Source organism: Indicator indicator, chromosome 27 (genome assembly GCF_027791375.1).
Source record: "Indicator indicator isolate 239-I01 chromosome 27, UM_Iind_1.1, whole genome shotgun sequence".
NCBI lineage: Eukaryota > Metazoa > Chordata > Aves > Piciformes > Indicatoridae > Indicator > Indicator indicator.
In genome coordinates this window covers 10,746,264-10,766,040 of record NC_072036.1, presented here as the reverse complement: position 1 = coordinate 10,766,040, position 19,777 = coordinate 10,746,264, and the positions used below count along the sequence as shown (strand labels likewise).

At 42.7% G+C, this 19,777-nt stretch overlaps 1 protein-coding gene across 4 annotated transcripts; it reads right to left on the bottom strand.

Annotated features, from left to right (window-relative positions):
• Positions 1-1,952: 1,952 nt before the first annotated feature.
• Positions 1,953-18,909, bottom strand: SNX3 (sorting nexin 3). 4 transcript variants are annotated; one of them, XM_054393068.1, is made up of 4 exons: positions 18,705-18,909; positions 6,606-6,701; positions 6,088-6,212; positions 1,953-2,731 (listed from the first exon to the last, which is right to left on the bottom strand). In XM_054393068.1, exons 1-4 carry the CDS (start codon positions 18,864-18,866, stop codon positions 2,626-2,628), a joined length of 489 nt encoding a protein of 162 aa, XP_054249043.1. In that variant the 5' UTR covers positions 18,867-18,909; the 3' UTR covers positions 1,953-2,625. The 4 variants fall into 4 exon arrangements, with proteins under 4 accessions (XP_054249043.1, XP_054249044.1, XP_054249046.1 ...); XM_054393069.1 differs by having other exon boundaries at positions 18,711-18,909; XM_054393071.1 differs by having other exon boundaries at positions 18,771-18,909.
• Positions 18,910-19,777: the final 868 nt, after the last annotated feature.

Sequence of the window (19,777 nt, the reverse complement as noted above, 5' to 3'; positions counted from 1 at the left end):
TTTAGATCGTGGAGAGGACGCTTTGTTCTACAGAAAAAGTGAAAAGTGGTTGGAATTTGGCTGCTATTCCTGTTACTACAGGATGGAGGCAATTCAGATGCCAGTCACAGTTAACAAAGACTCTGCTATTCTCTCATTTAACTGGCAGATCTGAGACAAAATGTGGAGAGAAAAAAAAAAAAAGGTACTTTGATTTGTTCAGTATTTGGAACTGGGTGACCAAACTGGGCTTCTGTCTAACATGAGATGCAGTGGCCTTCAGAACTGTTTTAAAAGTAGCCTATGTTGGGAATTTTTTGTTTTTGTTTTTAATATGATAGGCAACATTTAGGACCAGGTTACCAAAACATTGCTTCTGCTGTAATACATCATGAAGTGGCCTTCAGAACTGACTACAAAGTAGCTTATGACAGCAGCTCCGCTCTTCCCGCGAGATGAACCGGTGAGCTTCGATCAGCTTGTCACCATGGTTTGGTTAACATCTCAAAGACACAAGAGCTTTATACATTTCCTCCCTGACCTTCTCTCCTCCTTCCTCCAGACAGACAGAAACACATTCACACACACACCCCCCTGAGAAGATAAGTCAAGAAAGGAAGACTGAAACAGCAAAACCAAATACAATGGAGATGAGCGCTTCGGTGACCTGCTGGCTGTCCCCTTGGCACAGTGCTGAAACCAAAGGCAACAGTGGCCAAACTCTTTGTCAATGAGATGTGCAGAGAAGTGAAATGACTATTAATAATTAAAAAAGAAAAAAAAAAATCAATGGAAGGAATTTTATTTGTAAGAAATAAAGATTGTTGACTGATACAATGCTAACAATTTCCAAAAGTCTCCAATGCCTTCTTAGAAAACTCCAGGTTCTAATTTTGAAGCCTTGTTCACCTACACCCTCTCACACACACAAATGTTATAAGCTGCTTATTTGATGTATAAAAAAAGGTAGAAAAAACCCAACAACATTTAAAGATAGCTGCTGTACTTTTCAAAATTTGATTTGTTATTAGGAACTAGCACTGAGTAAAAAAAAAAAAAAACAACCCAGAAATCAGCACTTGGACTATCATAGAATGAGTAAAACTTTTCCTGTACAAAGTGGATTAACTGATTTGTGAAGTTAAAAAGTTGTACTCATTGTATTTACAAAAGAATAAAAATATATTGAATTTACATTACTTTTTACTGTTCTTTTAACACTTGCCTATTTCTGGATTAGAGTCTTCCACTGTACCCTACTTATCAGAGAACAAAAGTATTCTCTACTAAAATGGATTGCCTTGGGTGCTTTGGAGTCTCCATCATTAGAGGTTTTCAAAAATAAGGAAAAAAATCAGCAGAGGCAATGTGTACTGTTGGCAAGTAGCACATAACACTGGACTCGGTTGTTACTACAGTGTTCTTTGATCTGCTTTCAAGAGCATCTGGAAAGGTGACTCCCATGTCACATTTGGAAGCACTAAGGAAGCTTCTCCAGCCACAGAAGCACCTAGTGAGAAAGACGACTTCTGCAGTACTGCTTGGGAACTGCAGTTCAGGCATCAACAAGCTGCACTTCACCATTGATCACACAACCACAGCTTCACCTCTAGTGTTGAGGGCAGTGGTCTATGATCACACCTTACACCAGGCTTCTATGACTTCATGTCCCTAGCTGTACTTACAGAGCAGAGCTGAAGTTAAATTACAGGTTAGGACAACATTCCTTTCTCTGTAGGATAATTGTCACTTGCTGGTTGAAGCTGGATTGATACTTCATGCCAAGCAGAAAGCTACTCTTTTCCCAAACTCATAGAAGCCACAGATCTGTTGACTGCCTACCATGAATGGGGTTCCAGCTTTAGCTGCACAACACAGGAACAGCTCCAATACCTTTGTATGTTCTTTAATACTTGTACAGTGAGTGCCAGCATCTAAGTATTTAGTGCTGGCTGTTAGTGACAAGACAAGAGCAGAAGGGCAAGGATGGAACACATCAGTTCCCTTTACAACCAAGTCCCTACTTCTCAGAAAGCCCCACAACTTAAGGTCAAGAGTGAGAGAACATTTGAAGTGCATTTTCATTTTTATTTCAAAACTTTAGACAAGTTACTTTAGTATATAAATTTGATTTTTTCCCCCTCTTACAGAATATAAAGATAAATTCCCTCATTACTTCAGTATAAAGTGTTTTACAAGCTTGAAGACAATTGCATAAGTGTTCCTCACACAGAGTATCAGAAATAAAGCAGTCTTTCTACAGAAATTCAGACAGATGACTACCTCAGAAACAGCAGAGCAGTTTAGTCAAATACAAGTGCACACGTGACACTACAACTGTGCAAGTTCAAGTAAGGCCAAGTCAGTAAACATTGTTAAGTCATTGCAAATAAGAGTGGAAAGGTTTGTGAGGCATTGCAAGGGGTGGATGGTCTCATAATACAATACTCTTAAACCAAGAATTTGGAGGGATTTAGCTAGTAGACAAGTGAGTTCTTCAATGCTAGAAAGCATATGCAAGGACCAAGCAGTGTACTGGTGTTAGTGGAGACTGTGCCTGTTTATCCTCAGCATGCTAAGACAAACTACAACCTCTTAAAACCAAGCATAAGAACCACTAAATGTTTGAGAAGACGGATTCAGAGCTCAAGTATGTCTTATTTTGGATGGTGTGTAGTTTTTGTCTATTACTTCATCTTGTAAGAACATGTGAAGACAGCGCTCATTCTGTGCCAGTGGGTGGCCTGCAACCCTGGAGAGGAAAAAACAAGCGTTAGTGCTGACAAATGGAGGCTACCTGCAGCTAGCCAGCAGAGAAACCTCTCACACCAATAACCCATAGGGTTTGCACTTAGGCATAGATCCCACTTCCAGGTCACTGTTGGTGACCAGAAAGGTATCTGGCAGCAAGATTTGTCATCCTTCGCCAGCTGATCGTTTGCAAGAGTGTGATGGCATCATCTGTCACCTGCAATTAAAGGCACCTGCAAAGTGCCCATCCTAGCATTAGGACATCTAGAGCCAAGTGAGACAAACAGATTTTTACAGGTCTAGAAACCTTTGACACAGGACACCTTTCCAAAGCCTACTTAACCCCTCTCAGTCTAATTCAAAAGCCGTTCGCTCAGGTAAAGTTAAAGACTTACTCCAGCAGGGGGGGTGAAGGTCTTCTGAAGGTTCTGACACTGTTTAGAGCAGTGACTTACCACAGTCACTGCGTGTACAAGCAGCACTGACACAGCCAGAGGGCATGCTGTTAATTGCAGATGTTCTTAGATATGAAACATAAGAGACAGAGCTTGTCTGCTCTAGAAGAGGCCAGAACCTCTACTGTAGATTCGGTTTTGTTGCACATACAGACTGAGCCATCACCCTTTTAACGGTAAAGGAACTGAAATCGAATCAGAAGACACTCCCAAGCTTGGGAGAAAACCACAAGGTATTGCATGTAAACTCTTAAAATATCATGCAACCTCCTGTATAGGTGAAAATCCAAGAGAATCGAAGTTCCTGGAAGTTGATCACTTAAGGATATGAAAAACTAAAGCAGTTTGGTTAATCAAGAGAGGCTTCAAGAGAGGAAGCCCCCAAGGACAGTTTGTGTCAGCCTTTCAGCCTCCACATCTGTCAGAACACTTCTACTCTAAAATGGAAACTGTCTGGTTGAACATGTACAATACTGCAGTGGCTCAGCATCAGTACTTCCAAGTACTTCTGTGCATCTTCTCCAAACATCTGTCAGTGCTGATTTCACCACAGGACAGATCCAATTGTCATTGAGGTTGTCCTTTAATGAGGAAGCTGAGCTCTCCTATTCAGCATTGATAGGTTTTTATGACTGCACTTGAAATAGTCTATCAATGTGGCCAGCCCCAAGCACTAGTTCACAAGGAAGATAGTCTGAAACAACTAGTTTGAGTTTCTTACCCCCACCAGACTGAAGTTGCTGGCCTGGAGCTTCAAGAAGGGAAAAAGGGAAAAAAAAAAAAAAAAAAAAAGGCAGCAGCATATTTCTTCTCCCTTTCAGGAAGGCTTGCAAATTGGTGGCTGAATTGCAAGACTGGATCTGATCTCTCAGATTCAGCTCTTGGGTTCACATAAATACCTCACTCTGCATGGGCTTCTCCTCAGTATTCTTCACTAAGGTGACCCTTCCACATAGCAGTTCCTACTTCAAGAATTTTCATGTATCCCAAAGCCAGGTTCAGGTAGACAAAAGTGTTGCAACACCCCTCTGAATGTCATTCCAGGTAGTACTGATGGTGGTGCCAACAAGCTGGCCCAAGAGACCTGACTCAAGCTACACTGCTGTGGTTTACATGTAGAGGGACAAAGCTGCTCAACAACATCCATCTTAACACTCTTGGGTATCAAGAATTGACATTGGTGCCTCAAGATCTTTTTGGATGCAGTGATGCTGGTTATCTGAGGGACTCATCTCTACTTCTAGAAGCAAGCAAAGACCAGCTTTGAGAATTTATTATCCAAATTATCTTTGAGTCTAATCTCACTAGTATGCAGAGTACTCAGTAGAAGCCTTAAAGCTTTTACATGGTTCAAACCTTTAATTAGTAATACTTGCTTGATGGCCAAGCCATTGAAATAAATTGATGAGTTTGAATAGCTAGGAGCTGTGCCTGAAGAGTCTTGTTCCAGCCACCCTCCAGTCTGCCACTATGTCAATATCTACATTAAGCCTGCTTTTATGTTTCAAAGGAGGAAAAACTGACCAAGAAGTTTTACACTTCCACAAGATCAATGTAATAACTACTGTAGGACTAAACAAATGATACCAGCAAGCTGGCCACTCCATTTCTACCAGGTGTCCCGAGTTTCCCAGAGATTCCAGGGACAACAACTGTTTCACTATCAACTGCTTCAGAACATAAGCAGTCCTCTTCCCCCACATACTGCTATATTCAGCTTACAAAACTTTTGAGTGCACTTCTCCTGCATTTAGAGTCCCAAGCCTGCATGGATAAAAGCTGCACTCAGTCATGGCTGCCCTGATTGTACAGCCTTAAAAATCCCACATTCCATCTTACTATAAAAGCTCATCTGCCTTCATGTAGTGTAAATGCAAAACCAGATGCCTCAAAAATCTGTTCCACTTGTCTTTGGACAGAGGGAAGAGCAGACTGCTTAGAACTAGTAACAACAGCCCTAAATTGATCTAACAAGCAACTATGAGAAGAAAAATTGAAGAGATTTCATACAGTTACACATGCACAAGACAGTTTGAGTTAACCAGCCTCTTGCAACTCCAAGCCAGACATGCCTGAACTAACAACAACTGATAAGCAGATTCTCATGAGGTCTGGCTTAACTCAGCGACCCTCTGTTCCTGTTAAAGGGCATTGCTAGTAAACAAGATTAGAATGCCAGTGGAACTGATAAGCTTGGGAGCAGTCCCAAATCCAGCTGGTCTGAACAGCATTGGTTCTAGAGACCAGAACAGCTGGTTGACTGACAGCACACCTTCTTACTCACTGCTTGGATCGACACTGTTGAAGGTACTGAAGCAGCTCTTCAGGTCAATATACAGAGAGCAGTTAGTAATGTCAGATGGTGGGGAAAAAAAAAAGGCATCTCAAGATTTTGTTATTATAATTTCTGCTCACCCTCTGAAAAGCACTGAGAAAACCCCAAAGTATCTATTGCAAACTACAATGTGCATACCTCAGGTAATATTTTTACATCTTCATAAAGATTCTCATGATGATTAGAGAAAATATGCATCATTACACAAACTGATAACACCTCATATCTGCAATCAAAGTAATCTGCTGCAAGCCCATTGTAAGCTCCATTGTTCAGCCAGGGCAGGATACTTTTTCAGAAATGAAAAAGTAGAACTATTTTGAAAGCTATAATTTTAGTAGTAATTTACATAAATTAACAATAACACTAACATTCATCTCAGCTGTTCAGGTACACATTAAGATACCCAAACTAAACACTGGATGAGCGATCTTAGTATGTCCTACTGTAAGATTAGGTGAAAGCTGTTATTCTAAACCCAGTGCAGTTAGAGGATGAGCAGTTTGAATTCAGTTTTACAGACTTAAGTTCTGGGTTTGCCTCCAGATAATTAGACCCATCACTTACTTGTTTATGAACTGCTCCAGAGCCTGCTTCCTTTCCTCTATGAAGGAATCATCAAATATGCCATCATCACCTCGGAAAGGGAGCTGACGGAGAAGAGCTTTTCCTGGTAGAGGAGGTACCACGACCTGGAAGATTGAGAAAAGTGTCCTTAAAATGTAGTCTGTAAGCAAATTTATACACCACCTGTGTCACCTGCTTCTCTCTGAGGACCCAACCCAATCACATCCCTAGTGAAGTAACAGAAGATGAGCAGAGAAGGACAGTATCTGCCTACAGAGGTAAGGTGAATTCAAGTAGTTTAACTCTGAATTAAGTCAAACTCATTAAACAGCCTCCAGCATTGTATAATTGAGGTTTGCTGCAAGACTGACACAGTGCTTTGTCTCTGGACATTAACCACACTATCTGCTCTACATGATATATATATATATACATATGCTTTATAATGACAACACTTCAGCATTTCAGCATCACTACTCTGTCTATAGAGGCTTATATTTACTTTTCATTTCACCCACCTTGCTTTCTCTTTCTAGTTCATTCCTTAACCATTCAAAGTCACTGTATCTTCTTCTGACTGTAGATTCCTTCAATTTAAAGATAGGTAGATTTGTCTGAAAACAAGAACATAAGTTATTGATTAGACAAATTAGAAGTTCTGATAGGCAGAAGCAACAAACTTCAGTTAAAAATTAGTTCCACATAAGCAACGACAACAGTACTGAGAAATGATAAAGAGATTAAGCTCTGTAAGCTACATGAATAAGCTGTGCCTCAAACTGCTTAACTGGGGGCTCATTTTATGGCATCCTAATCACTGGTATTTTGCCACCACACTTAGCAGGGTGGCAGATTTGCTGGCTCTTTGAGATGCCCCTACGATCACATAAGTATCTGCTATTTTGTTTCAGGAGCTCAATTCCCAAAGCCAACATATGTACAAAACTGGAGATGGAAGAGAAAGTCTTAATGCACATAAACTCTTTTTATTGCATTCAAGGGGGTGTTTCAGGTACCACCATAGGACATTAACCCAGCTTCCTGTACCCTGCTACCTGATAGAACATGGCCTTTAACACCTTTAAAAGCAAAATCCAGCAAGTCCTACAGTGAATCCATTCAGGACAGATAAAGCTGAAGATTTAATAGTACAAGCTGCAAAGCTCTGATAGCTCCAAAATAGCCAAAACTAAGACACACCACAATGTTCAGTGCTAATGAGATCAGACTGTCTAGCTACGAAGTTAAACCAAGTAGAACTTCCCTAAACAAGGCTGAGTCAGTACTCCACTCTAACACCCTTCATCAAACATGAGCCAGGCTATGATGCTGCACGAGACCATGTCCAGTGCACAAGGACCCTGATGTGTCCTTACACTAACTTGTATGAAAGCCTCTGTTACTTCTGCTCATTCTTGGGGTGCAGTGCTCTCCTTGTTGTAATCCAACTTGCACATTATTGGCTGGAGTGTCACAAAAGTGTTTTTGGTAGGTTGTCACTCCTACAAGCAACACCAGGAGTCTGTAACTGCCATACATAACCAAAGCAACAGAATAAAGCTTACTGTTACCACACTGCATAATCACTATCTTAATATACTTTTGAAGACTGCTCTTGAGGAGTACCCTAGGAAGCTGATGTTTACATGGGACTGCAATTATTCCCACTTTTCCTGTTGGCAGAAGTAGTCATTCCCAGCTTAGCATTCCCTCCCACCCCCTTTCTTCTGTTGGTTTATTTTTTTAAGTTGTAAGCAATCTCACTCAGCTTCTGGTCACAGTTTGAGTGGATATCCCTGGAGGGTGTAATTTGTAAGATCTCCTACATAAGGTATCAAGTGATACTTCTGGCTGCTCAAAACAGGTTTAATTGCAGAGATACCTCTCCTACATGACTACAGGCCATTGTATTACTGCCAGCCAATAACAAGGTTTTGGCTGTCAAAGTTCAAAAGTACTTGAGAAGTTAGCTGTGTGCTTTCACATCATGCTATTTAGTCCAGCATTTACAACTGATCAAGTACAGAACAGTATTTTGTTATGCAATCTCTTATTGCTAAAGGTACTCAAGCTCTCCTTCCCAGGTAAGGTTCTGTTGATCCTACCAGTGACTAACAACAAAATTGCACTTAAGACTATTATGCCAGAAGTCAGGCTTTATCAATAAACACTTGTCCTGAGGATAAGAATACTCAAGATTGAATGAAGCTAGGTCCCCCTGAGTGCACGAAGGGGATTCCCAGAAGTTGAAGTACTGGATTATTTTTCTCTGATTTCAGCTATTGGCTTTTCAATCAAGCTCAGCCTTCCACATTACAACATCAACTCTTTGTCAGTCTCAGGTGAAAAGTCCTCTAACACATAGGCTCTCACCTGCAGAATGTATTCCATTCTCCTCTCAAGTTACTTACAAGAGGGATTAGAATTGAATAAAAGCAGCTAAAAACAATGGATTCCCAGGTCTTCAAAAACTCTTTTCATGCTCTGGGCATAAAGTCTATAAAGTTAATCTCTAAACAACATATCAGGGTTACAGGTACAATCTAGGGGTAGAAGTGCCAGTTGAGCTCATTTTACCTTCTACATTCCCTTTTGACATGCTAGTGCAGCTAATAAGTTGGAGAAAAGGAGAGTTAGAGTATTACTTGTCCCTTCAAGTTGAGAAATCTTTGATTATAAGCACTGGAAATGTTCAAACTGGAAAGTATGTCATTAAATTAAGTAGATTACAGCCACAACTTGACAACTACATGACAAAGAAAAGTGCATGCCCCCTGTCCTTCTGTCTGGATACAAGTTAGAGCTACCTGTTGAGATCAGTTTCTGAACCTCATGTTTCTTAAAACCCAGAAACTGCAGGAATTTTCCCTCCTCTAGAAAGCAGCAGTCTTCAGAAAGACAACTGTAAGAAAGGACCTGTTTTATTCTAAAGAAAAGAAAAAAAAAAAAGCAATTTGAGTCCTGCTTTGTGTTTAATCTATCTAAACATCTTGGTTCTCTATTTTTAACTCGGGATCTGTTCACATCTGAAGTTACTGTACTTGCCTCTCTCTGTTTGAGAAAAGCACTTTTTCCTTTAGGAGGAAGGGTTTCTGCATGTCCTACTATCTCCATCTACCATGAATAGATGGCTTTAATCAAGCCAGACAGCTGCTGGAGCATAGGTTATAACTGGGTAAGAATTTGGTAGGAGACAACCCTAAAAGTTGCAACAAAAAGTTTCTGTTGACGTGTCACTACAAGATCATACAGGATTATCAAAAAAGTTTTTAGCTTCAGTTTGAGACTTATCCCTGTTCAGTCAGTGAGGTGCCAGCAGCTATTCTGAAGACTTAGTGCTGTGCCTGCCTGCTAGTATAAGGCTAGAAGTAAGGCACAAAACTTGAAGCCAGGCTGGTTTCATATCTACAAACATTTCTCCTCATTAATCATCATACTGTCAGCTTTCTGGCCTGTTGATCTGCAGTCTGAAGCTCATGACCCAACTTGGCACAGGCCCTGGAGCATAGCTGATTCTTCTGATAAATTCAACACCATTACTGCTGCAAGTTGGTTTGTTGTTGTTGTTTTTTTTTCCTTCTCCTCTAAGGGTAATTAGTCTCATTTTTATGTAGAACATTTTCAGCAACTTCCTCACCCCAAATCATGCCTCTTAGCAGTCTGAATGCAAGCCCTCACCCTGAAAGGATTACGCACACTGCCTAGGGCATCAACCGACCAAAAGAATTGCAGGTAAAGCATGAGAACAAAAGCACAAATAAACCAGCTCTGCAGGAGCCCCACACAGCCCAAAATCCTAATCATAAAGATGCCAAAAGAAGACAGGTTCTGCCTTGCACTACTTCTCTATCAGACTACATGTAGACACTCATTAAGCTTTCTCTGGCTACTGTCAAACAGTCTCTATTCTGCTGGGTGAGTTAATGGACAACCCAGAACACTGGAATAAACACTGTCAGTGCTGGTGGCAAATTAAAATACATAGTTAAATAGCAGATGACAAACCCAGACCCTTAAGTCACTCCTGCATTTCTCCACTCAAATGCCAAGTGGATTTCTACAGTCATTTGGCTGGTGTTCAACACACCAGGAATAGAACGTAGTGGTTGTGTGCTACCAGACTTCAGGGTAAAACCTGTACTTACAGGAAGCTTGTTTCTTCAGCTACATGCTATTGTAACACATGCAAAATGCAAGTCCAAGTCCAACTCCAACCTCAGGAGGTCCCCAAATTCACTTCAGAAGCAAGTGACAGCCCTAAGACAGTAGCTTGGATAACTAGGTAACAGTGTTCTAGCTGTTAGCAGTCACTCCCTGAGTTATGCCTAGTTAGAAGCCAAAAACCCAATGTTTATATATATGACTGAAGAGACTTTCCCAGGCAGAATGCAAGTGGTTCCAAGTACCTGTCAGTACTGTCCATTCAGCTTCAGATACACAGCTCCCTGATGCAGCCACTGTGGTGTACAAGTCACCTTAAACATTTGTAGGAAGAAAAGGGGAGTACTTCAACTAAATCAGTTTGTACCTAAGTGTTTTGTTATCTAGACTAGATGAATTGATCCAGCAAGTGGAAAAAAAACTTGCAAATAGCCAGACTTGTTCCTACAAGTTCATTTCTAGACTTATACTGAATGCAGACAGCATCTGGGTTCCTTCAAAGAGCATGCTGACACTCTGCAAGATTGATTCAATGACACTGCAGCCCAATCCATCCCTACAACTGCAGAAACTCCACAACTGTAGCTGCCCAGGATAGTTCGAGGAAAATCTGATTAATTTCCTCATCTGTCAATGTAACAGCAGCAGCACTGCATTTCCCAGGTCTCCACCCCTATCAGGCCAAGAATAAAGCTGCACTGTTGCCATAGCACCTACTTTGATGTTGTCTTTTCAAGTATGGTAGCCTTGATACAACTCTATTTCCATTAAAATAGAGTGAAAGAAAGCACTCAGCTTACTTTTGATAGAAGTTTGTGGCCTTGACTCTCAGAAGCTAAATTCAAGCTTCTTCCTATCATAAAAGCATTATCTTTGTCAAGAGACTACACACCTTTGGCTACATTTACAGTTAGCTGATGGGAGCTCGGGGGGTTACTGTAAGCAGCTTTCAGGGTGGATAAAAAGTGTGATGGTTTTCTTAAACCAAGAGCCTGCTGTCTTAGTACTAGCAACTGGCTCCAGCAGCCCACTGTAATTGCAGAAACCTTGCCAGTGGTTTGCTTCCTTCCCGACTTGACATAAGCAGCTACCTCCCCGTTTCCTACAATTATAAGAATCATGAAAGAAGGAAAACATGCTCTGAACTTCATTGCTAGAAGTTCAGATTTTTGCTGTGTACTTCACTGAAGGAAACCTCTTTCCTCACTGCAAAAGGTGAGATAAGAGGCTGTTATTTGTCCAAGTTTCAGTCCTTTTGATCTAAGCAGAGTTCTACTTCCTCTTTTATCCACTTGGTGTCCAGATTTACTGAATGTAGAACTAGCTGCAAAAGAGATATAAAGTTAATAGAACACTTAATCTGATCATATGTAGACACCTAAGTTTTTAACAAGGCTGGCTTAAGCTACACCAAGAACTACAGAGCTTCCCACTCCACATTACTGAGACAGAGCTGGGATGCTTCCCATCTCAAAGTCTAAGGCAATGAAACCCTAAAAGCAACACAATGACAAAAGCTATCAGTCTTCAGAGTAGAGTTAACCTTTGCCAAGTTCAATGCCCTGAGCCCAAAGCTGCTCTTAAGAAAATTAGTGTAAGGTGTCTTGGGTTTTGCCAAGCAGCATCTCTCATCACCTGATCAAGTTCACCAACATTGTTAACAGTTCAAACACAGTGTGGCAGGGTCAAAAGGCTCAAAGCAGGGTAAGTTTGGAAAAACAGATTGTTTAGGGATGCTTTACTCCTCAGATTCCATGCTCAGAAGCCCACTTTAAAAAGGGCACATATTCAGGTAAAGGTTTTTAGAACACCCAAACAGAATTAGTAACTCTGGGTAATTATTTCAAGGTTAGCAAGCCAAAGCCTCCTCTGAAACACCAAATATTCCTCTTAGAGAAGGGACTGCTGCTTTTACACAGTTGCAAGGCATGACTGCCATAAGCTTTGGTTTGACCTACTGTAACATTCACTCCTCATTGAGAATGACTGAAAAGAGATCACAGTAAGTTGATGCTCTGGTGTCATTACGTGACATCTACCAGCTACAGTCAAAGGGGGCTGATGAAAATAAAGGAAATTGTTGCCATTGATAGTTCTTATCAGAAAGGAAAAGTTTAACATGTTTTGCAAGATAGACACAGCACAGTACCCCTATACTTCATAAGCATAGCTAGATGTATCAAGAAGCAAAAAAAAAAAAAATCTCCATATTTCCAGTTCTATTGGAGCAGTAACAGTCACATTAAGTAGACACCCAACAGCTACAGAAAGGCTGACAGCTCCTGTTCATTAATTTGTAGCCTGCCTCAGGGCTTAGGGCATAGTGCAGCTTAGGCCCATAGAAATAGTTTCAGAGACTATTTCCAGGTATAGAGGTGGTAAAGAAGCATCTAAAAATAAAGAGGTATCAAAATACTCTGGCATCACATGCCTCCCTGGATCACAGCCATCTGTCATCAGTCCTACAAAGATTAGTCACTGTTCTGTTGGATTTGGTCTGCTCAACACTGTACTGGAGTGGACACTTAATACATGACAGCCAAGGCCCACACTGTATATGCAGAAATAAAGAGTCCAAGTCACCAGTGAAGCTAATATATTAATAAGAACCACTGTTCAGAGAGTTGATTATTTTATTCACACACTAACAGACATCAACAAACTAGTTCAGTACCTTTGGACTAAATCTTGAATGTAGTTTAATCAAAACCTCTACAGAAAAAATCATCTGCTCAGAGCAAATGCAGGCAACAGATCTGTAAAACCACATTTCTTGCTTTGCAATTTTCTCTCACCCACACAGTGAAACACAATAGTCTCCCTAGTCAGTGCCCTGAGCTTCCAGACATCCTTTTCTGAATTACTACTTGAAGGAACAGTTAATATTTGCAAAGGTGCAGTATCTGGGCTGTAGACCAGAAAGTCATCTGAATCAGTGCATTTTTATCCTTTAAAGATGTGTTTAAAAATACCTAACTTATAGCACTGTCTTGAATAGGACATTAGGAGTAATTAACTCCAGTTTGAGCAGACTTGGTGTGATGCAAGGTTAGCAGCAGTAAGGAAACAGAATTAGTGCTGACTAGGCATCCCTAAATACATTCACACTGAGTCACTGTTTAGTCATTACCCCACTACAGGCTTCACCCATGATGAAACTGAGCAATGCTAACGTCAGCTATGTGCACCAGCAGATTTGGTTCTTCTCGTGGTGGCAGAAGAGCCTGCAACTTCAAACCCTGCCCAACACAAAGGGTAGGAAATCTGGCACCATTCAAGGACAGAACTTTTCAAAGACATTCACCAGATCAAGGGTGTCACTTTGCACAAGCATGGTGTCAGACAGGTGCTTTCTGACCAAGTTATATTTTCCATTCATTCGCCACCTTACACTGACTTGGTCACAGAAGTCAGACTCCAATCAGACTACTAAAAATATGAAGTGCAAACACTGTACCCAAGTGAGGTCTTGAAAAAGGGGTTAAAATGAGAACAGACTTTCAAAAGCAGCTCAAGTTTAGCAGCTATAGTTCCCCAGCCTTTGAGGCCAATACTATTCTTACAGTGTGGGCACTTCACAGCCTGTGTGCTCATTTCCTTCCCCACCCTGGATCTGAGTAGTGAAGTACCTCTGCAGATCTACAGAAAAGATACAGGAAAGGTGACTGCTGCCTTAATGAGCACTAGCACCACTCAAGAGATTAATTTCACATCTGGAAGCACAGCAGCAAGGCATTACCTTTCTATATCTCAAGACAAGCCACTGAGCTGTGGAACCTTGAGAAGCTAAAGTATGCTCTAGCAATGAGTTTCATCACACTGATTAGAGGCATAGGACCATTCGACATTAAAGAACAGAATTAAGATAAAGGCTTTTTGTTTAACTTGGGTTTGACTTAGAAAATTCTTTAACTGCTTGGACTTTGTAGCTCCTGTAACAGGGACCTAGTTCTATCAGTCTGAGTATTCATGACTTTTCTGCCAGTTCTCACTAACCACACGCAGATAATAGGGCCTTTTAGTCTAGGTGACAAACCCAACTAAAATGAACAGCACAGAAGTTGTTTTTACTTCTACAGGAATAGAAGAAAGTGTTAACAAAGGGATATGTTCCCATCCACAAAGTTCCTAGATATCTGTATGCTTTATTGACAGTATTCTAACTCATGTGCTTATCTCCTATGGCACTGCTTTTACAGTAGGTGTACAGCTCTGAAGTGTATCACCAGTTGCTGGGATCAGAGTTAGCTTGTAAAGCTTAAGTCTTGTCTCCTAAAAGGATTTAGCAACTGAAGCTGTTGCACAGAATCTGTTTGAGCAAAGATGTTCTTGTTGACCCACTTAACAAGCCAATTATTTGTCTCAACTACAGTAGAAGTCACAGTATACCTGGAACAGGACTGAGGACTGCAGACATGCTGTAGGATATGACAACTGTCATTTGTTCTACATTGGATTCATGGAATTCAGGGAGAGAGGACTGGTTTGCAGCCCATAAATTGCAACAGGTATGCTCTTGTTGAAGTGTTGACATGCACAAGCCCACCTTCAAAAGCCGTAACAAGGTACAACAAGAGGAGAACCACCACCTCTCTGGTGCTGGTTCCTAAGGAGCTACTAAAGACTTATGACAAAAAGCATATGGCATGCAAGGGTGTTTACACTAAAGTTTAACTGTTGGTTCACACTCTTCCTCAAGAGGGAAGGGCAGTGGTTTGTTGTATTACCTCAATAGAAAGTCTAATCCATTATGTTAGTTTTAACCACTAGTCACCATACTGTGTTCACCTAGATAGCTTTAGATGAGATGACTACTATTTTTATTTCACTAGAAAAAGCACTTTGAGCTTTATACCCTACTGCACTGCTCTCCCTTTTAGCTCATGCTAAGCCTTCACACAAAGGATACCTCAGAATGGTACAAACTCACTGCCTAATGCTGCTGCAAAGCAAGTTCTCAAGTACCCTGTCAAGAACAAGATCCACTCAAATGCACAATTTTAGCCCTGCAGGATGGCATTTTCTGTATCATTTACCCTTACTGAACAAGGCATTTAACTTTCATTGCCAAGCTGTGCTGCAGTGGCATACCACCACATTGTGTTGCTACAGTGGAAAGCTTGGTCATCACCTTGTGCAGTTTGCCAAGAACAGAACATGATTTAATGTAACTTCAGGCTCAGAAAGTCAATACCTTGGCCAACTGACATCTGTGAAGTAAACTGCCCCACAGCAAGTGCTGTATAGGTTCCACCTGCAGCACTCCAAGAGCTTAATTGCTTGGGGAAATACCACAACACACAACCATCCTGCTAGTCTGCAGAGACACATGCTGTGAAAAGCCTTCCTAAGCACTGAAATACAACTGACTTGCTCATCCAGTAGTACCCAGCTGCTGCATAGAGTACCCAAAACTTTTGGGTTCCTTATTAGGCTTTCCAACCTCCACCAGAAGTTGATCAGTACAGCAATACACAAACTGAAGCATGAGATGGTTCCACTTGCTGCTTTCCATGAAATGGATATGCTTCAGCTGCAACACCAGTAGAAAGCTTGCCAACAGAAATTCAGGAGGAACTCTGAAGTACTTCACACAGTTACTTTCTACAAGGTATTAGTTATCCAACATCACTTCGAGAGTCTGCTACAAAGTTCAGTCTTGCCCCAAAAAAGTTAAACTTCAAGATTCAGACAAAGCAATAAAGACAGAATTACCCTTGGACCATGTCTGTGAACGCTGTGACAATGGTACAAGTTTAATGGCTTCAACACAACCTTGAATCTCAGTGTCCAATCTGACAATGTTTCTGGCTTATTGTGACCTCCAGCCATAACACATGAGGCTGTCCAATGGCTTCTACCAGACCCTGGCAGCAGTTAAACCATCCACTTCTGCACCATTTAACATTTTAATGTTGGGGCTGGCTGAAGATACAGCTTTCCAGATATGACATTGACAATTCATTCCATCTTCTCAGGTTTGTTTTGCTGCCACCACTAGCACTGCTAGGAGAACCTGCAAATGACAGCTGCAACTTTCTGTGCCCACAAGCAGTTGTCAAACCACAGAGGTTAACTGGTTGCTATTGCCTGCCACAAGCCAACAAGCAGCTTACAGTACAAAGCCTACCTTTTAGAAATACAATACTACAGCAACCCAAGTTTCAGCTCTTCTCCCATGCTGAAACTTGTGTTAGCAGCATGGTCTGTGTTCTGCTGAGAAGCAGTTAGTTGATACAAGTTTAGGCAGCAAACACAATTCTGCATGACTTGTATTACCTGCTCTGTAGCCTTCCAGCACGCAGACATAAAGCTCAATTTTGCCCTTCATGATAACTATGAATATATAAAGCATGGATGCACTATGATGCACTACACATACAGTAGTGCAAACTGGAAAGGGAATGGTCATGTATTAGAGTTCTGTACACAGGCTTGCACAGATACATATAATGAGGGTGGAGGAAGCAATGTTTATACAGTAGCCAGACTGGGAGGAAGAATAGAGGAAAGTCACAGCACTATCACACTGTATGTTTGTTCAAGTCCCATCTAGGTCTTCCTCACCACAGGAATCCAGAATTTTCTACCCCAAACAGCATACAGGCCAAGAGCAATCTGTCTCAAAACCTTTTCTTTTTTTTTTTTTTTTTTTCTGATTTCCTTTCTGCTGAATTACTTCAGTTGAGGATTTAAACCTTAAAATTATTTTTTTAATCCCAGCAAATTTGGTCTCATTCCCAAGGCTAAATATCATCTTCCCCAGATGCAGCAATTCTAAATGCTCAGTCTCATGGAAAGAAAAGTCATCAGGAACTTCAGGCACAAATACTTTCCAGCAAGGTAGAGTTACATCCCTCTGCTAAGTGGACAGCTAGGGTCCTTATGATAAGGGCAGTGTAATGCAACCCCAGTCAGCGAGTTCTAATTTGTCCTCAGGCACAGGCCAAACACAGGTAGCAATTGTTTTAATTTATTTTTCTTGCCCTATGGACACACCCAGAAACATAAGAATAGCATCAGAATTAAAGAAGTATCCTCCTTAGTAGCTTAAAAAAAAGCAAAATCAACTGAGATTTAAGTAAAGCCACACTAAGTTTAGAACTTAAAGACTTTCAATGTCAGAAAATCCACACAGACTTTTAGTTTTGTCTTAATAATTTGAGCAACCAAGGCAGCAGCCCCCAGATGAAGCTTTGTGCCACGTGCATTCCATGGTGTCCACTGAAAGAACTCATATAGCAGAGAATGTGTGCTGGGGTACTGCCTGTAATAACTGACCAGCTTCAATCAGCTGTGACAGACTACAGCTGTACAAGGTAGAAGACTCAACCACAAACTGGGGAAAAAAAAAAAATTCCAAGAGGTCATCTTTTCCGAGCGCAACTTATCCCTGGCAGCATAAACTAAAAGGGTCCCTATCAGTCACAGGCAAGGATCACATCACAGAGACAGCAACTTTCTTTGCACCCTTCCAGGCCCTGTTTACAAAACTAGAAAGCCCCAGGACCAGTGCAATGATTTCACATAGTTTTCCTCAGCTCAAGAGTACTCATTTTTGAGGGTAGTCAGTGAACTGTGAACAGTGAACTGGCCCTTGCAGCCAGGAAAGTGTCTAGTGCTGCTAAGAAAAAGTATTTGATAATACTTGGTGAGAAATAACTCTTATTTATTAGGAACTCAATTTATGCTTAGATACAGAAGAAACCAAGAAGCTATCCCCCATATACACTCACCTTATCACTTCAGCTAGCTTTGATCTACCACGTGTGCTCACTTGACTTATTTACACATTCTGCACAGCATTTTTGAGGCTGCTGGAATCCTGAACTTGACCTTCTCTGGGCAGATCCGCCCACAGACACTACTGAGTTCACCCTCTTTTACTTATTTAAGAGACAGACAAGCAATTGCTCAGAGCACAGCAATATTTCAGTCTCTCAACGATGCATTTGTCCCCCAGTTATCTCAAACGAGAGATGTTGTCTCGGCTATTACTAGACCATGAGTTACCGAACGCTGCTGCTTGTCGAGGCTGGGGCCTGCTCTCACACCGAGAATGAAGTCCGGCGCTGCCCAGCCACCACCTCCCCTGCGGCACTCCCCGCACCGGCTGCGAAACAGGCCCTGAAGGACAGGACGGCAGCAGCCTGTCACCGCCACCCCGGCCCCGGGGACACCCATACGAGTTACGTAAGAGCCAGCCCGAGCCCGCCGTGAAACCCCACACCGTCCTGAAGGCTCCGCATTCACCTCCCGCCTTACATTGGCTCCTCAGCCGCCGGGCTCGGCCGCGGGAAACGCGGGCATGTACCGCTCCGAGCGCCCCCGGCCACCCGCCTTAGCCCAGGCGGGGGCGGCGGGGCCAGACCCTCGGCTAGCAGGAGCGGATCTGGCTCCAGTGACCCTCGCCGCCAGACCATACAGAACCGAGCCAAGCCAGGCTGTATCCTCACCTTGACTCGGATCTCGTAGGTGGTGAAGCGGCCGCGGCCCACCCCCACCGTCTGCGGGTTGCCCACGTCGATCTCCAAGAAGTTGCTGGGCGGCCCGTAGGCGTCGTTGAGGTTCTGCGGCTTGCTGATCAGCCGCCGGGTGTCTGCGATCGTCTCGGCCATGGCGGAGCGGGCGCCTTCCCCCCCAGAAGCGCGGCAGGACGTGAGCGAGCACCGAGCAGCAGCGCCGCCGCCCCGCGCCGCCCGCCCTCTTATCGCCCCGCGGCCAGCTGACTGCCAGGCAACGCGCACCCACACCGCCGCCCGCGGACGCACCCGTCGCCCGGAAGCAAGGCAGCCTGGGCTTTGTAGTTCTCCGGGGCCGCCCCGATCCCGCAGGGCCCGGCGCGGCCTCCACTTCTGAACTACAGCCCCCGGCGTGCGCCGTGTCAGGGACCCGCCCGCCCGCCGTGGGGCTCGGCCTGGCTGCAGAGGGCGGCGCGGGGTCGCCAGGCAGGGCAGTAAGCCCTCGGCTTTCGGTCACGGAAGGTTCTGCTGTGCGTACCCTCTCGCCTTTGCTGGGGAGGGTTGTGCGGTGTGTGCGGCCCCGGGAGGAAAGGGCTTGGCTGGGCCCGGCCTCTGGTAAGGCCGAAATGGAGCCTTTGTGCGGTAGCACGGATCAGGAGCAGAGGCAGCGGCGATGAGATTTAGTCAGTGCAGGAGCAGCCTAACCGGGATTTTTTAAACCAAAGAAGGTTTTAACAACACATGCTAATATTCCTAAATGACTCTGTCATCTTAGAGATCTTCCAGAATTTGTTTATATCTGATAATGGTACCCTTCCAATTATTTAAAGCATATATAATTTTCCTTCTGTATGAAAAGTGTTCGGTGGTGCTGCCTTCTATGTCTACACAACATTGTATCCAGGTAGAATGAGACTGTAGGAAAATAACTTTTTTTCTCTCTTTTTTTTTTTCTTCCCTAAAAATCTGTGTCTAGGTAGTAGTAAAATAGCAGGCTGCCTGTAGCTCGCATCCAAGACATTCGAAGTGAAGATCTGCCAAGTAGCAGCTGTCTACATTAATGAAAA